This window comes from Danio rerio, chromosome 10 (assembly GCF_052040795.2).
Source record: "Danio rerio strain M-AB ecotype USA chromosome 10, GRCz13ab, whole genome shotgun sequence".
In the NCBI taxonomy this organism is placed as follows: Eukaryota; Metazoa; Chordata; class Actinopteri; order Cypriniformes; family Danionidae; genus Danio; species Danio rerio.
The window spans coordinates 40,773,256-40,793,398 of record NC_141030.1 but is presented as its reverse complement, the minus strand read 5'-3'; the positions used below and the strand labels follow the sequence as shown (position 1 = coordinate 40,793,398).

Below are 20,143 nucleotides of genomic sequence, written 5' to 3'. Positions count from 1 at the left end.
AAGTGGTTGTAAACAATTTATTTGGGCTAAATTTAAACAAACAAATTAAGTTGAAAATTACTACATTTAATTTGTTTGTTTAAATTCAACACATATAAACTAATTGCAACAGTTCTGCAAACAGCATTTTTTAACATTTTTACTCCTGGCCAGGGCCATATGGAATCTGCAAACGTTTTTTGCTATTTCTGCGGAGAATTTTGGTAAAAATCTGCGGATTTCTGTGGAATTATTTTGGAAGTATCCAGCGGAGTATCATAACTAAAACCTTGATATATTAAATAAAAAGTAATAAATTACTGAATAAAAACTGAATAAATTCAGATTTACACATTTACTCAAGTAAATAAACAGAATTAATAATGTTTAAAACATAATGTTTATTAATCTGCGGAATTCTGCGCACGCAGATTCCATGTGGGCCTACTCCTGGCACTTTTGGTAGTACTGCACAGCAACCATAGGTCCGGCGATCATACAACCAATGCTCATTTGTAGAAAAGGCTTGTGTGTTGTTGGTAAAAAAAGGGGTTTGTCTAACCCCATTCTATTGTTCATTATTTAGCTAAAACAAAAAAGTGTTACTTTGTGCCAAACTCTCCCCTAAGCTGAAGTAAAAAATGACTAAATGTTTGGAGGAACTATCCCTTTAATTTCTTTATTGCAATAACAACAAAGCAATTATAATGTAGACAAATGTAAAACAAGAAAATAATATAGTAGTAATAATTCAGAGATTTATATGAATTAAATCGCACTATCCCCTTAATGTTTTGTTCGTTTAGTTCTGTTAAGATTTTAGTTCATTCACAAACGAGTTGCAATGAGATGAATCACTGCGTAGAATGACTCGTTTAATTAAATGATTCATTCACCACCTCTATAGCTGCAGCAAGCCTTCATGAGACAGATTTGTGTGTCGTTTTACATGATTTATTCGTATAAATCCCCCAGCAGACGTACTGAAATGATTAGCTGAAGGCGCCTGATCTATTTGAGGATGGTTTTATAATCAAGAGCGACACACAGAGCGAGTCCTGAACTGAATTAACTTAATAACCCGATTTATTTGCAGCGGGGTTCCTGTTTTATAGGTCACAAAGAGATTAAAAGGCCATGATAAGGATTTCATTCAATAAGTTATGTTTGTGAGGGGAGGGGGGGGCTACCAAATTATGTTAAAGGGGTTCTCAAACATCTAAACAAATCGTAATCGATGGTGGAAATAGTACTGAAAAATCATACTCAAGTTAAAGTACTTGCCCAAATATATAGTGCAAGTAGAGTAAAAGTATATCTGTTGTAAATATTAATCAAAGTATGAGTAAAAGACCTTTCAAAAATACTGAGGAGAAGTGCATAGTGAGTATTATGCTGTGAAAGGTTTATGCGTTTACATGTCATTTGTGCATGTGTGTGTAAAAGTAACATTCTGTAGTGCATTTAGTTATTGTTTATGGCCATTTAAACATCCGTCATCTTCCCATCAGAGATATTCAGTCTAAACAGTCTCTCGGTCATTGCGTGTAAAGTATGGGTATCCTTGTTGGACACTTTTAATGGTTCAAAACAGTTTGCTGCATGTCTTAAGGTAGTTTAATATGAGGTGATTTACCTTCTATGTGCCAATTGACTGGACAGGAATCACAGGACTGATATTTCTAAACCCTATAGACAGGAAATAATGTAGTAGTGAGGTCGAAGGAAAGTAGTGGAGTAAAAGTACCAATACTGCACTAAAAATACTCAATTACAGTAGTTTGAGTATTTGTATTTTTTATTTTTGCTTCACACTACTGTGTATAATACAGCTTTAACGTCCTGTTTGTTTATTTTGATTTGTAAAAAAATAAGTCATCATTTGTAGCAGTTTAGTCTATCCTACCAAACATTTAAACCCAAATTAATACATTTATCGTAATCTTTTTATTATTATTTTTGATGTTTTAAACTTTAAATATCACTATATACAGTAGTCGGTTAAAGTACACCAAAAAAGCCTTTCAAAATAGTCCTGTGTTGTTCAATAATTTTAGGATAGCTTTGATGAATGGTTTTGAAGGTTAACTACAATATTTACAGTCTCAGCATAATTGAGGACACCCCATTTTGAAATTGATTATTTTTTATCCATTTCTCAGTGAATATAGGCAATGCATTTGAATGCATTTAAACAAAACGGATTTATTATATATTTATTAAAATAATATTTTAGTCACCAAACATCTTTAGAAATTGAAAGATAATACAATTAAAATTAGGCAAAATATTGCAACAAAAATCTAACAAAAATTGTCAATTTTTTATTTGCTTCTCTTGATTTGTCCTGTTTTTTTAAATTAGTTTTTTTAAATATATTTTTCTATAACATAAATTTGGGTGTACTAGTTTTTGGACCGTTATATATTTCCCAGGGATGGGTTGCGGCTGGAAGGGCATCCCCTGCGTAAAAAATTGCTGGATAAGTTGGCGGTTCATTCCGCTGTGGCGACCCTGGATTAATAAAGGGATTAAGCAGACAAGAAAATGAATGAATGAATGAATGAATATAAATTATATATAACATCAATTTCTATCATATTTTGTATAATAAAGGGTGTACTATTTTTTTTATTTAAATAATTACATCTGTGCAAATGTGCCCCCCCCCTCCTCAATCATGGAGCAGCCCAGGAGACAAATCTGTAAAGATCTTAAAAAAAAAAAAAAAAAAAAAAAAAACCGAAAGATTATATTTATTATTTTCAGTGGTAAATTCATTTTAAGAAAACAAATCATTTAAAAAGTTTTACATGCCATAATTATTTTGCATTATGATTAAATGAAGAAAAGGGGATTGAGTGATTTAAGCAAAACAAACAGCAAAATAAATTAAAGTACAAATGGTGCATTTTAGGACTTTTGGGCCCCATTGTCTGGAATTGCTTATAGGGCCCTCAAATCACTAAATCCGCCCCTGATCTGAATACACATCTCAAATCCATGACTGCAATGAGAGCAGCTTTGAGAGTAGTTTTGGCCCAACATTGTCTAAAAACACAAAGATTGAATTAGTTATTAGTTAATTGAGTAGCCTAACTGGCAATCCTATACTGGTGGTTGTAATATCTGCTGTGCTGTACTAATTTTATAATCATAACAAGTGATTTATGAAAAACTATACTGATGCCAGGCCTATTTTAAGTGTCTTTTGTATTTATCATGGCCTTTCTTCATCAACATTACAGTTAAAATATATGCTTTCAGGTTTATATTGAGTAAATGCTTTGCTTTTAGTTAGGATAATAGTTTTTGTTTATTTTAAATACCCTAAATGTAGATACATTTTTAGGTAACACTTTACAATAAGGTTCATTAGTTAATGCATTTACTAACATGAATTAATCATGAACAACACTTGTACAGCATTTATTAATCATAATTGAACATTTACTAATGCATTATTAACATCCAAGTCCATGCTCGTTAACATTAGTTAATGCACCATGAGTTAACATGAACTAACAATGAACTATACTGTATTTTCATTAACTAACGTTAACATGAACAAATACAGTAGTAAATGTTTATTGTTTGTTCCCGTTAGTAAATGCATTAATTAACATTTACGAATGAACCTTATTGTAAAGTGTGACCCATTTTTTATTATAATTTTTGATTAGTGAAACTTTAGATAAAAAAAATATTGCATGCATTTTATTCCGCTAAATGTGTGCATTTTAGATGTATTCAGTCTCCAAGACTCTATAACAAACGCTGTGTTAGTATGAATTTAATATGGCCGCATCACAAATGTGCAGCAGATGGGGATTTTCAAGATTATTGCGCAACTGGAGAATAATAAAAACATGCATAAGAAGAGATTAGTGTTGTCAGAGAGTTCGTCCATAAGAGGGCGCTGTGCCCAAGCAAGTGAAACATCAAAATACATATCCCGTACAGGAATATTCCAATGCAACATTTCTGCACACGTACAAAAGATAAATAGGCCTAATAAAAAAATAAATAAGAAAAGCAATAAATAACATGCACTTAAAGTGTGTTTATGTCAATACTATCCATCATTACATGTTATTTTTATTCTAACAGATCAATTTGATTAATATGCAGGGCATTAATTTTTCGAATGAATTGTAGCCTGTATAAGGTATTTTAAAACTAATATTGTTTTAAGCCTATTCATTTAGTATTTTTTATGTTGAACATCAGGCAAAACCAACTTTTCTAAGTTTTAAAGTAGGTTTGAAAGTCTCTTAGTCATGCAGAAATGATGCACTTGCTGTGTTGGACTCTTCTTGAGGAGATCATTTCCAGCAAGGCTCAGTGAGGCGGGAGCGCGCTCAGCTGGTAGTGCGCGCGTCCCACAGACGCTAAAGACGGGTATCCACAGGACCGGTGCTGCAGTTCAGCGCGCACCGGGCATCGCCAGAATATTTCAGCGCTTGTTCCAGCGGTGAGTTTGTTTATATTTAGCGGTGTTTTTTTTTTACTTCACTGTACAGGTGAACAGACTGTCTATTCGCGTTGACGCGGAATAAAGAGGCTTAGAGAAGCGCATTACGCACACCAAAACATTCACCTTTAAGCCAGTTGGTGTGCCTTAATGCAAAATCAAATGAATCGCGGTATAAAAGCAGCATATGAGTATACGATCTGAATAGTGTATTAAGTACAGAATGTCATTCAAAAGCCTTACGTTTAACCTACATTCAGAGCTGAAATAGTGGAAGTTTCCGCCGGTAGTTTAAAGAGTTTAATTTTACTTTACATAATAGACATGAATATGCAGATGAAATGTTTTGCATGAAATTGATTTGCAATTGTAAAATAGAGTTTAAGTCAGCTCGAAGAGGGAGCGCTCTGGAGATGAGGAGTTTCAGGAAGTGATTCATTCTTCTGGGTTTGTTTGGATAATCAGAAAAAACTGATCGATTTGAGATCATTGCTAATGTATCTATTATATAATGTAGGTTTACATGTCTTTCTTAAACGAACCGTATATTTTGTTGTCTATGGTATAAAGCCCTACGGCTCTCTTACCGATTTTTGTACCTGTCAGGAAAGGTAGGAAAAGCCAATCAGAGTGTTCGACGTCACACTAAGGTCTTTCGTCACGTAAACTCTCTTTACTGCTGTCACTCCTAAATTCTCAAAAGATCGAGAGCATGATCATAATTTTTTGTGGTAGGCTACAATGTACATTTTTTTATACACAAAAATAAGATCCTAAAAACAATACCCATATTTAATACTTTCCTTGTTGAAATTTCGTACAATATTGAGTCTCTTAAGCTTATTAATAATAAGAAGAATAATACGTTTCTTAAAGCTAATGATAATCTTTTTTCTTAATGATTGAGGCTTTTTCTCTCTTTTTTCTTATTTTTTGTTATTGTATTTTTTCTTCAATGCAGTGATGTTATTATTCTTGTATTAAAAAATAAATAAATAAATAAATTAAATCCAAAATTCTAATATATTTGCTTCTGCCAATGCTGTGAATTGCTTTAGTCTAAAATACATTATTTTTTATTATAGTAACCCAAAAGCTAAATCCCTGAACTCATTATATATATATTTATCTTGTATGGCAAATTTTTCATTCACAAACAGAAATTCGCAAATAATTACACATCCTTTGCTTATTTTAGAATAGAATTTAACTCCCTCCTAAAATCACTTCATCTTATTAAGAATAAAAAAAAAATCTTAGATTCCTGAAATATTATGCAGATGTATTTAAAGAAGATTCTCGATTTGCGATGCTTTCCTTACGGTTATTTGTTTAAGTGTTATTGTAATTTCATTCATTTGTTTAATTTAGTATTTTTATTATTATTATTATTTTATTATTATTTCTATCATTCTATTATTATTATTATTATTTCCCTTTCTGTCGAATGGTATTATTATTTGTATGTTTTTTTTAAAGATTTTTTCTTATGACTATGTATATTGTTGATTTTTTTAAAGATCTGTCTGTGATCCCTTGGACTTTGTTATGATGTTCTTGTATTGTCAGTTTAAGCATTAATAAATAAATAAAGAAAGAAAGAAAGAAAAGAAAAAAAACTCTCTTTACTGCTTGAAAATATTAATGTTTTAAAACAACAATGTAACAATAAGATATAAGGAATGCTCTCTGCTCGTAGTCTCTACCTACAGCAAGATATTTTTCATATTTCATTATTTGATAATATATCTCGGGTTAAAGCTTGGAAGTTGACACATAAGTTTTGCTTAAATAACAAAATTAAAGAAGTGTCGTATAAAATACTCCATAGAATTTATCCGGCTAAACATGTTTTGTATTTTGTGGTCAAGAAAAAGAAACAATTTTGCATCTTTTTTTTTCATTGTATTCACTCAAGAATATTTTGGAAAGATTTGGAATTGGAGTATAAGATAGAAATTGGTTTATTTCATGTACTGTTTCATTCACATACTCTCATATGCTACAGCCAATATAGTTCATTCAATTCAATGAGTTTGGACTGTAGGGGAAACCGGAGCACCCGGAGGAAACCTACACTAACACGGGGAGAACATGCAAACTCCACTCAGAAATGTCAACTGACCCAGCCAGGGTTTGAACCAGCAACCTTCTTGCTTTGAGGCCACAGTGCTAACCACTGGGCCACCGTTGCGCCCTATTATTACATTATTATTGTTATTTTATTTATTATTTTTCAGTCCTTTTAACATGTGCATGCCTCCTGTATGCAGTGAGAAAGAGAGAAGGCACTAAAACAGCATTCTGTTCATCAATCTGTTGTTATAGAGGAGGGATTCACCAGTTGCTAAGGTGACCTTGGTGCTCTGGAGCTGGAGCAGGTCATGACTGAACGCCAACACTGATCTGTATGCCGTGAAGAGATCGACGTCTGCTGAATTCTACATTTAGGCCCCAATCATGTTTCACCTGATCAAGAAAGATAAAGACAAGGAAAAAGATGGGGCGAAAAAAGAGAAAAAGGAGAAGAAGGAGAAAAAAGAGCGAATGTCCCAGGCCGAGCTGAAGAGTCTGGAGGAAATGAGCGTGAGGAGAGGTTTCTTTCATCTTCATCGAAGCAACTCTAAACGGGAGACGAAAGGGAAGCTGGAGATTTCCAGTCCCATTCCCATTAAGGTGGTCCGAAACACAGAACTCAGTCTGGCAGATGTAGACCTCAGGAAACTCTACTCTCAGGTAAAATATTTCCCAATCAAATTTTCTTGTTGTAATTAATTGCTGAAGCATTTATCATGTATATGGTATTATCATGATATTGATCTAACTTGCAAAAAAATTACTTTACGGGTATAAAAAAAAAAACAATTGATGTTTTGCAGTGTTGTACACTCACCGGCCACTTTATTAGGTACACCTGTCCAACTGCTCGTTAATGCAAATGTCTAATCAGCCAATCACATGGCAGCAACTCAATGCATTTAAGCATGTAGGCATGGTCAAGACGATCTGCTGCAGTTCAAAATGAGCAAAAGAATAGGGAAGAAAGCGTATTTAAGTGACTTTGAAAGTGGCATGGTTATTGGTGCCAGACGGGTAGGTCTGATTATTTCAGAAACTGCTGATCTACTGGGATTTTCACGCACAACCATCTCTAGGATTTACAGAGAATGCTCCGAAAAAGAGAATATATCCAGTGAGTGGCAGTTCTGTGGGAGCAAATGCCTTGTTGATGCCAGAGGTCAGAGAAGAATGGCCAGACTGGTCAAGCTGATAGAAAGGCAACAGTAACTCGTATAACCACTCATTAAAACCGAGGTCTGCAGAAGAGCATCTCTGAACACACAACACGTCCAACCTTGAGGCAGATGGGCTACAGCCGCAGAAGACCACACCTGGTGCCACTCCTGTCAGCTAAGAACAGAAAACTGAGGCTACAATTCACGCAGGCTCACCAAAATAGAAGATTGTAAAAACGTTGCCTGGTCTGATGAGTCTCGATTTCTGCTGCGAAATTCAGATAGAAGAGTAGGAAAGTGGAGTCAACAACATGAAAGCATGGATCCATCTTGCCTTGTATCAACGGTTCAGGCTGATGGTAGTGGTGTTATGGGGTGAGGGATATTTTCTTGGCACACTTTTTGCCCATTAGTACCAATTGAGCATTGTGTCAACACCACAGCCTACCTGAGTATTATTGCTGACCATGTCCATCCCTTTATGACCACAGTGTACCCAAAGGCAGGATAACGCACCATGTCATAAAGCGTAAATAATCTCATACTGGTTTCTTGAACATGACACCGAGTTCACTGTACTCAAATGGCCTCCACAGTCACCAGAACTCAATCCAATAGAGCACCTTTAAGATGTGGTGGAGCGGCAGATTCGCATCATAGATGTGCAGCCGGCAAATCTGCAGCAACTGTGTGATGCTATCATGTCAATATGGACCAAAATCTCTGAGGAATATTTCCAGTACCTTGTTGAATCTATGCTATGAAGGATTAAGGCAGTTCTGAAGGCAAAAGGGGGCCCAACCCTGTAGTAGTAAGTTGTACCTAATAAAGTGGCCAGTAAACAAGTTAAACAAGTTTATTTTCATAAAGTTAAATTGCAAAGGGATTATTAATTGCAATAGGTGACACATTACAATCAAGTCTAAGTAGAGAGTGTTAGTTAATAGATTAAAATCAACAGCGAAAAAAGCCACATTTTTTATGGTTACTATGTTTATATTAGGTTTAAAAAACATATTAATTGTATTTGTCATAAACTTATTATTGCAGTTAAGGTAACTAAGAAATTAACATTACCCAAGTTTAATAAAATTTTTTCATTGTAAAGTTAATTTAATTAATGGTAACTGTTGATGTAACAGGACAGATTAACGTCTGAAAATTTAACTATTCAGCTAAGTCTCCAAGCATTTGGCGCTGTTATGAACACCACTGCAAATGCAATTCGTTTCAACAGTATATGTTCTTCACAGTATTTTGAAGTGCCTATGATATCCAATTTGTGCATGTTTATTATCATGATATACTGAATTATTGAATATTGTCTTCTCTCAGGGTTCCGTTACCCCCACGAGTTCCAGTGATGACATTAAAGGGGAGCAGGATGTCCGCCGGTCATCCGTCAAAGAACAGGCGGCAAAGTTCGACTCCATTACCAAGCAGAATTCACAGGTAGAGAACATGCTAAAGCGATATTCATTCTCACAGAGGAGCAAGGAGGAAAGCCCTTCAGGGTCAACTGCTCCATCAGGGCAGAACTCCGCCATTGCTTCACCCCAAATAGAGGTCAAGGTATTCAATCAGTCGACACTACATTCTTTCCACCAAACCAGCCCCGCAAAAATCGTCCAGATTCCAGAAATAGTGGACCGAACATTCCCGGCAGATTTGCGATTACCGGCTGTGGCACCTCCACAGGTTCCTGCACCAAGAGAGCTGGAAATTCAACGTCGCAACACAGGCGATTTTGGCTTTTCTCTTCGGCGCACCACTATGGTTGACCAGCGGACCGATGGGTCGCTCTACAGAAAGGTCGTCCACTTTGCTGAGCCTGGTGCTGGGAGCAAAGACCCGACCTTAGGGCTGGTGCCGGGCGACCGTCTGGTGGAGATCAATGGGAGGAATGTGGAAAATAAAAGCAGAGATGAGATTGTGGAGATGATACGGCAATCTGGAGACACGGTGCGTCTGAAGGTGCAGCCCATCGTGGAGTTGAGCGAACTGAGCCGCTGCTGGCTGAGGAACACCAAAGGCCCATATCGCGAGGTCTATGAGGTGAGATGCAAGTTTGTGTCATGGTTGTGATGTGTTTAACTAACCAGTGAGGATGGTGGATTCGATGGAGAGTTTCATTTTACTTTTTTTGACAGCGTTTATCATCGTTGTTTAATGCCTTGGGACTAACAAAGGGTGACAATGTGAGCCTTCACAAAAACACACAAAATTACAGGTGTAACTGCACAATTAAAACAAAAAATGCCTTGGGTTTGTTTTTTGGTATGATGCACCCCGTTATAAGATGGCTGACCAATGATATGCATTTGTTTACAAGCATGTGTCAGAAGCATAAAGTTGCTCAGCACCACGTTGTGTCTTTGTGTGCCAGCGTATTTCTGCTTTTTCATTAATTGTCATCTATTGTCAGGTTAGTGGTTTGGCATGTTCACTCAGATCAACACAGGTAGCAAAGAACAATGGCCCAGATTTGCCATAAATCAGGCACAGCAGGCATTCATCCAGCACTGGCCCGGGTTTGGCAGAGGTAAAACCGTCTTTAAGGTGGCACACAAGACTTGGGCCAGATGTAAAATGTAGTATTTGTCCCAGATGTAAAAAATGATACAGTATGTGTGTGCCATTTAAGTTTGGCCTATCTTGACCAGTAGTGAAAAGAGTACTGAAAAAATCATACTCAAGTAAAAGTACCAACACCATTACAAGTACCCAAAAATATAGCGCAAGTAGAGTAAAAGTATCTGTTGTAAATATTATTCAAAGTATTAGTAAAAAGTAGCTCTTTTAAAAGTACTCAAGAGGAGTGAGTGTTGAGTATTACGATGTGAACGGCTCATGCGTGTACATGTCATTTGTGCATGGATGTGTAAACGTAACATTCTGTAGTGATTTTATAATTGTTTGAGGACATTTGGTGGTTTCAGTCCTCATACATTAAACATCCTTCATCTCATCAGTGATGTGCAGTCTGTAAAGTCTCTCGATCATTTTGTGTAAAGATTTTGGACATCTTCCTCCACAAATTTCTTTCAAAAAACTTTCAAATGGTTTGTTGCATTTATGAAGCGCCAATGTCTTGCGGTTGTTCATTATGATGCGATTCACTTTCTATGTGCAGTTTGATTGGACAGGAATCACAGGACTGATTAATCTAATTGACAAGAAAAAAAGTAGTGACTGAAGGTTGAAGGAAAGTAGTGAGTAAAAATTTTACAGCACTAAAAATGTACTCAAGGAAAAGTAAATGTACACATAAAAAAAAAACTTGGTAAATTACAATTTCTGATAAAAACTACTCAATTACAGTCATTTCAGTATTTGTAATTTGTTACTTTACACCACTGATTCTAACCCACATTTAAAATACCGTACATTTAAATGATTTTGGAAGTGATGATAATAGTTAAACATGGCAGTTTGTTCATGTTTTAGGTTGCTAAAAGAATCATTTGATCCTTTGTTTTTTTCCGGCTTCTCCTTTGTCTTTTTGCGCTTCACTCTCGCGTTTGTCCATTTCTAAAAGGATCTGATGTCAGAAGCACTTCAGTAATCACGCACACGTTATTATCATCAGCTCAAGAAGTTCGTTATTTCAAATAAAGATGTGCGACGAGCACAAGCAAGAAAGCAAAATCTCTGGCGCTTTAGACGGCCTTGTAAAAAACTACAGAGCACAGGGCAGAATCTGCTCTTCTTCTTGGGTTTGTGGTTGTTCATCAGGACGACGACAAGGTTTGTTTGAGCTTGGGTCGACCATGGCTCATTATTATATGTATATATTATTATGGCATAATGTCTCGGCTGTGTATTTAAAACATGGTGGTTCTTTTGTTTTCATTTTGGCTTGTTGCACGAGTGAGTGACGTATCTGTAAACCAATAGCGTTCAGCTGTGTGTCTAGCTCTGCCTTTTGGTAACCTTTTGCCAGGCTAGGTACCCTTTGCAAAGGGTAGCCAAAAAGTGGTATGGTACGGTTCGCGTTGAGGTAGTTTTGGACAGTGGAAACGGCCTTAAAAGTGTACCGAACCATACTGTACCACTCAGTGGAAACAGGTCAATAGTGTGCTCATACTTGACAACACCTGACTCTGCATCTGGGACTCTTCACTATCAGAAAAACTAGCATGTTAAACGTTCTTGTTCCCCTACTGTATGTTGCATGATCTGTGACACTGACCTAGGGCTGCACGACATTAGAAAAATTGAACATTGCAATATTTTGTTATTCTGCTATATATATATATATATACACACACACACATATATATATATTTTGTTATATTTTGTTATTCTGCGATATACACACACACACACACACACACACACACACACACACACACACACACACACACACACACACATATATGTTTTGTTATATTTTGTTATTCTGCGATATACACACACACACACACACACACACACACACACACACACACACACACACACACACATATATGTTTTGTTATATTTTGTTATTCTGCGATATACACACACACACACACACACACACACACACACACACACACACACATATATATGTTTTGTTATATTTTGTTATTCTGCGATACACACACACACACACACACACACACACACACATATACATATATATGTTTTGTTATATTTTGTTATTCTGCGATATATACACACACACACACACATATATATGTTTTGTTATATTTTGTTATTCTGCGATATACACACACACACACACACACACACACACACACACACATATATATATGTTTTGTTATATTTTGTTATTCTGTGATATACACACACACACACACACACACACACACACACACACACACACACATATATATGTTTTGTTATATTTTGTTATTCTGCGATATACACACACACACACACACACACACACACACATATACATATATATGTTTTGTTATATTTTGTTATTCTGCGATATATACACACACACACACACATATATATATGTTTTGTTATATTTTGTTATTCTGCGATATACACACACACACACACACACACACACGCACATATATGTTTTGTTATATTTTGTTATTCTGCGATATACACACACACACACACACACACACACACATATATATGTTTTGTTATATTTTGTTATTCTGCGATACACACACACACACACACACACACACACACACACACACACACCCACACATATACATATATATGTTTTGTTATATTTTGTTATTCTGCGATATACACACACACACACACACACACACACACACACATATACATATATATGTTTTGTTATATTTTGTTATTCTGCGATATATACACAAACACACATAAACACATACACACACACACACACACACACACACACACATATATATATATAAGTAAAAGATACAATTGAAATAAACAGTGAATTATCATTTTCAGAGTCCAACAATATTCAAATACACTTACTGAATGATAAAAATAAAAACAATTCAATAACATTCATTGTTATTAAAGTTAGAAATAATACCATTTCTTTAGCCTAAAAGCTTTTAAAATCATTATACAGTCGCAGGCATCTAAAACACGCAAAATGATCAACTATAATCCAGACTCAACGCGAATGATCACATTGTGATATCAATGCAGAAATAACATTTTGTGCAACCCCACACTGACCAGTAGCAGCCCAGGAACTCTTAAAGTACGCACACAGCAATTAAACACGTTGAAATGAAAGAGAAAATGAAAAAGGAGTTGTGGGTTTGGCTTTTCTGATATCAAGTCAGCCAGTGCTAAATCTGCTTCGGTAGTCATTTTTTGTTTATGCTCTTGTTTGCAGAGGTCAGTTGCTTGTTCGGCCTTCTCGATGACATAACCACGTCATTAAAGACAGCAGGTCATGATTGGTTAAGAAGAAAGGTGTAGCCTGACATGTTTCTTGTCCACAAGCAAAAAGAATTAAGGAGTCATTTAATCTGACACAGTGACTCCTGTAACAGACATAAATATTGTGTAGAAATATTGTGGCACTGCATCATTTTAATAAAAACGCTAAATTTAAAGATAAACCACATGATGTAGGTCAATAAAATTGAATTGAATTTCGAATAAATGAAGGGTTGCTATAATGTGAAATGTGCACTTTGGGTCGTGTGTGTTTGTGATATTGACATTTCTCAGGAAAACAGATACAGTAACTGCACACCAACTGTGTGTTTCAGCAACTTTTAGTCTGAAGATCAGTTACAGCCTTGAGGTATTCTGTAAATTCAGAGCAATATGAGTATTTGACATCTGAAGAGACCGTTGTGCATGTTGATGATGTCAACAGTTTCACTGAGACAGCTTCGGGGTTTAATAACCTGTCTAATTTGTTCGTCATTCTTACCCAAATGCATCTGTATTTGTGGGGTTTTTCCAATTTTGGAGGACATTATAGCCCAATCTAAGTGTAATAAATGGCATAACTGAAAGTATTATAAGTCCGAAGTGTGGTCTAGCATGCTGTTAAATGATGTATAGGATCAAAACAGTCTTTAAATTATTTATTGAATTTTTATTTTTATTTTTATTTTATTAAAATAATTTAGCAATGCCCATGTTGGGGGTTCGATTCCCAAGGAATGCATGAACTGTGTAAAGTGTATACAGGTTGTGTATTTTGATTTCATTGATTTGCTCAGTCATATTTTCTGATTAAACTGTGGTGTTTCATCTGCTGAGAATTTGCAAAAATCTTCAAAATAGTGCCTTTGATTCCTTCATTTCATTCTGAAGAAATGCTGGATTAATCATAACCCATTTGTTTGGTTTTCCATATTTGAGTTTCGACAACCCATCATTTTTTAAACTGTACACATGCACAATACACAAGTATGCTGAAGCATTTTGTCCTTTTGAAATAGCATATTGTGACATTAACTTTTGTTTTGTTTCATTTAGATGTCTTTGGTCTGTGCTGCATTCATATTTCAGTTCAGTTTTAATAGTTAATAGCTCGTTTTAAAAGTTAGTCTATTTGTTTTTTGCACAAAAAGTTTTGCAAGACAGGCTCATTGAAAATATGTGCCTCAAACTACATTTCTGCAAAATTGTAAAAAAAAAAAAAAAAAATCTACATATTCCAACATACCTTGGACTGCAGTTTTTAGGTAAAATGAACACACAGGGCAGTATAACGTGTATGAGATGGACGCGTATCTGAAATGTACAACAGAACATACCCTAAGTAGTATATTTCAGATACACAAAAGTGTAGACATTGCCCTGTAGTGAATGTCTCATCTGAAACGTGCAACAAAACGTACCTCAAGAAACATATTGCAGACAGGCCCGGATTGGCTAATCGGGAGGACCGGGAGAATTCCCGGTGGGCCGGTCCGCTTTTTGGCCGCGAAGGCCGGTGTCCCTAGCTCCAGAATCTGTTGCTCTCAGCAATCACACTTTTTAAATTTATTTATTTACTTGACCACAGCCTTTTTATTCGAGCGGATAGCACGTTAGGTTAAGACGCCGCGGACCCGGGTTCGATCCTTGTTAGAGTAATTTACTGTTTTCATTTTTATTGATAAGACATATAATACTGTTAGGATTGTTGAACATTTGAAGTTCTAAAGCAGCTGTTTTCTCAAAAAAAAAAAAGACGTGATAGTGTCATTAGAAACTGATTTGGAAATATTTATTTATTTACTTATTTTAATATAGTCAGTCGTGAACTGAGGTGGGCCGGTCTGAGGCTTGAAACTCCAGAGCTGAAAAGGTGTCCCACTCCGGCCCTGATTGCAGATAAGCAAAACTGTAGACATCACCCTCTGGTGGACTTGTCATCTGTAATGTACAACAAAATGTACCCTTAGTAACATATTTCAGATACGGAAAAGTGTAGACAGTGCCCTCTAATAGATTTGTCATATGAAAGTACAATAAAACGTACCCTATGTAATGTATTTCAGAAATACAAGTGTACACAGTGCCCTCTTGTGGATTTGTCATCTGAAACGCGCAACCAAACGTCCCCTTAATTGAATGTATTTCATATACGCAAACGTGTTGACAGCACCCTCTTGTGCATTTGACATCTGAAACATGCAATGAAACTTACCCTAGGTAACACATTTTAGATACGCAAAAGTGTAGACATCGCCCCCTAGTGGATTTGTCATCTGAAACCTGCAACAAAACATACCCCAAGTAACATATTTCAGATATGGAAAAGTGTAGACAACACCATCTGGTGGATTTGTCATCTGAAATGTACAACAAAATGTACCCCAAGTGATACACAAAAATTTACACATTGCCCTCTAGTGGATTTGTCACCTAAAATGTGCAACGAAACATCCTCTTAGTAATGCATTATGTATACACAAAAGTGTGGACGGCGCCCTCCGGTGGATTTGTTATCTGACATGTGCAATGAAACATACCCCAAGTAACATATTTCAGATATGCAAATATATGATATGCCCTCTAGTTGATTTGTCATCTGAAATGTACAACAAAACGTTCCCCAAGTCACATATTTCAGATATGCAAAAGTATAGACAGCGGCCTGTAGTGGATTTGTCATCTGAAATGTGCAACGAAATGTACCCCAAGTATCATTTCAGATACTCAAAAGTGTAGACATCGCCCTCTAGTTGATTTGTGCAGCTAATATTAATTTTCACTGAGGAAGGGCAGAGGGTTGCTGAAGAACTACTGAGAGATTTTAGCTGCTGTCTGGGCTTTCCCTGACTTTCTACATCTCCCTTTCTTCATGTATTCAATCCCTGCACCAATATTTTTTACAAATAACATAATTTGTAAACTAATTAGATTTCTTTACTTTTCATATATGTATTTTCTTGGTTGTTATCAACATCTGATTGAAATTTTAAGCCCTCAGCACCTTAAGAAATGTTGACGTATTGAATATTTGTGAACACTTCTTTTACTATACATATAATGATTAGTCTACTCACTGTAAAGGCATAATTACAACCCATTACAACAATATTGCAGGTGTTTGCCCATTTGTAGTTTTAAAGAAAATGTCATCCTCTCCATATTTTGAACATTAGATACAATATCCAACCATTCAGATTTCGAAGGGGGTTCGAGTTGTAGCCGCTTTCCAGTTAAAGTTTTCTTGCTGGTTGCTAGAATAAAAAATTAATAAATAATTTTCACTGTTATTTACCACGTAAATTGTTGAAAAAAAGAAGAAATAAATTCTACCATCAAATTGAGTGATTTATCATTAATGAAAATATATGGAGTGTTGTGTTTCTGCGCTGTAACATTTGGTCTTTTGAGGAGTAAGAGGTTTATCGTCTGGCCTGATTCACACAAAAAGCATTTGGACATAAGAAGAGACAGGTGTTTGAAAAGAAGGATCTGGTCAAGCTAATCAAATGAGTGAGTCAGCGGTCAGTCCTGCTAAAGCTGCTGTCGGGCTGGTTTTGCCTGTGTTTGAATAGGAGTGTGTGTGCAGAGACTCTTCACATGCATTCTGCTAATGGATAACCAGACAAATCTCAGTGTCAAAGTCTGATGTTTAGAAGTGCACCACCTTTAAAATGTGTTAAAACAATACAGATTAAATAATCTGATTGTGTTATATTTCTGTTTTTATACTTAAATTAAATTATAATTAATTTAAGTTAAATTCTACATATTTTATTTTAAACATTTTGTTTTGGATTTTTATTTATAGAATCTGTTTGATCACTTTGATTAATATTATAGAAAATTACATGTTAATAATACAAATATCCATTAAAAACATTAAGATGTTTGCATTACCTTATTATTCTGATAATAAATATATTCATATATTATAATAATAATATTATAAAAATATAAAGCTTTAAATAAAGCTTAAAATAAAAAATTCAAAGCTTTTTTTTTTTTTAGCATTTTTAAAACAATATCAGTTTGATCACTTTGATTAATATTATAGAAAATTATATGAACTACTGGTAGGACATCCTCAAAACACAGTGACTATGTAGTAACAGAACGTACCCTAAGTAACATTTCAGATGCACAAAAGTACCCCAAGTAACATTGTAAATATTCAAAAGTGTAGACATCGCCCTCTAGTGGATTTGTCATCTGAAATGTACAACAAAACGTATCCCAAGTAAGGTATTTCAGATTTGCAAAAGTGGAGACATCGCCCTCTAGTGGATTTGTCATCTGAAATGTACAACTAAACTTACCGCAAGTAACATATTTCAGATAAACAAAAGTGTAGACATGGCTCTCTAGTTTATTTGTCATCTGAAACATGCAATAAAACGTACCCTAAAGCAGGTCACACACCAGAAGCGCTGCTCGGTGACGCGCAGTGCAGTGCATTTCAGAATTCTAAACACAGGTTTTCTGTCTGTCTTTCAGATACTCAAAAGTGTAGACAGCGCCTTCTAGTGGATTTGTCATCTGAAATATACAGCAAAACAGACCCTAAGTAACAGATTTCAAATACAAAAAAGTATAGCAATTTGTTGATAATATCAGTTTGATCCCTTTGATAATTCCTCAGGCAATTATATGATAATAATACAAATGTCGATTAAAAGCATCAAGACTATTGCATAATATTGCTCTATTATTGTAATTATAAATATATAACACTAGATTCTTTTTTAATTTAATTTAAAATATTTTAAGTTAGATGTATAATTTACATTACAGGCCACTCAATTATCAATTTAAATTTAGTAACTGGTAAAAACAAAACAAAAAAACATTAAGATTATAGCATTATATTATCTTTATGCCATAAGTAATATTTAATTCTATAAACATATTTATTTATTTTTAAAAATATATATTTTAAAGGTTTTATGTAAATATTTATACATATTTCTTTTTTAATTGGTGTTTAACAAGACAATACATCAAAGTATACAAAACAACATAGGAAAAATTACAGTCTTATTTTTCTTATTTTCCCACTATCCCCTAAAAATAAAATAAATATAATATATGCATTATAAAGAAACATATCCTCTGAAAGAAAAAGAATAATAATAAATTGAAAATTAAATAAAAATTAAAATAAATTCTTTAAAAAAAGATAATAATAATAAATAAGAAACTTTACGATAAGAGCAAAAAAAAAAAGAAAGAAAAAAAACTAAAAGTTCACATCAAGGAGTCGATATTTCCTCTTTGCAATTTTTTACTGTGTATTAGATCTGATATCAACTGAGCAGGGTAAGCCTTTGATATAGTCTAAAACAATATTTATACATATTTGATTCCAAATGTTTATTAATTTGTTTTATTATACCTATGCATACTGTTTTTTTTCTCCATAGACCCCCTTACATGTCCCTTACTGATAACCATAGATTTATTAATTATTAATTGATAGTCTCAGCTGCTATTTAATTTCATTAAAAAAAGACATTATTACAGGATGTTATAGACATTTAATCTTATAAATGACTCTATTATGGACAATTATATTCTAGATTTAATGACAATAACCTTCATTTAAAGCAATATCGTTGTATAATAATATGCAAAAAAATATGAGTACAAGTATCATGTTTAATTCTACATGGTTATGCTGTTTTTAAATTCTAGGTAATAAATTAATGTCTCATTGAGCTCCTTTATATATAAGCTTTATTATCGACAACTATATATTAATTTTAAATGATAATATCATTCCCTAAAACAATAACATTGTTGCATTATGCTGAGATAAGTTTATTCTTTTTATCCCTTGTATGTTTTATGCTAAATATGTATTTAATTTTACTCTAAGATTCTATGCAATATTTTTGATGTAGATAATAAATTTCTTCATGTCTCTCCTCCCTAAACCCTTTATTGATAATATGTGGAGACATTTATGCTGTCTAGATGCCTGTGGGCAAAACTGGCCGACAAAACTGCAAAATTAGAGCACATCATTAGTCAGAGGAGTGACTGACAATCTGGGCCATTCAAACTGATCTTCAACAAGCTTTCTTCCATCTAAAAACATATAAAATTTTATAAAAGAGATTTAAAACATATATCCACATGCTATGCTTATTATGTCATCTGAATATGAGTAATAAATGGCAATCATTGTAATGAAGTGGCCATTCTCACTCAATCCCACCAGGACTTTTACTGGCCCACTTTAAGCAGAGTCCCGAAAAAGACCTGACACATTTGGGATTGGCCTAGAAGCGCGTATTCTATATAAAGACCATCATACAGAAATCTAGACTATGCCACTGTGGAGGGCTGCATGCTCAAATGTGTTGCTTGTTGCATATATTTCAGTGACCAATAGAGTTAAAATAGAGACATTTGCACACTTTTGGGCGAGATTTATTCATGGAAACCCTCTTTCAGAAGCGATGAATTGCTGGTAGGACATCCTGAAGACACACAGTGACTATATTTGAAGAGTTCAGATGCAAAAACTTCTAGGTGCCATCTGAAATTTTCTTCTAATATTTCCTTTTTTCTCAGGCTCCTATGTCTTGGT

General features: G+C 34.6%; 1 protein-coding gene across 6 annotated transcripts in view; it reads left to right on the top strand.

Annotated features, from left to right (window-relative positions):
- The first annotated feature begins 4,369 nt into the window (after positions 1-4,369).
- The window catches only part of myo18aa (myosin XVIIIAa), a 124,669-nt gene continuing 108,895 nt past the window's right edge, over positions 4,370-20,143 (top strand). For all 6 annotated transcript variants that reach the window (XM_087271176.1, XM_087271168.1, XM_087271174.1 and 3 more), the window contains exons 1-3: positions 4,370-4,453; positions 6,782-7,189; positions 9,025-9,744. In XM_087271176.1, coding sequence (XP_087127302.1) covers positions 6,914-7,189; positions 9,025-9,744 — 996 coding nt within the window. In that variant the 5' untranslated portion in view covers positions 4,370-4,453; positions 6,782-6,913. The remainder of the gene's footprint in view (positions 4,454-6,781; positions 7,190-9,024; positions 9,745-20,143) is intronic.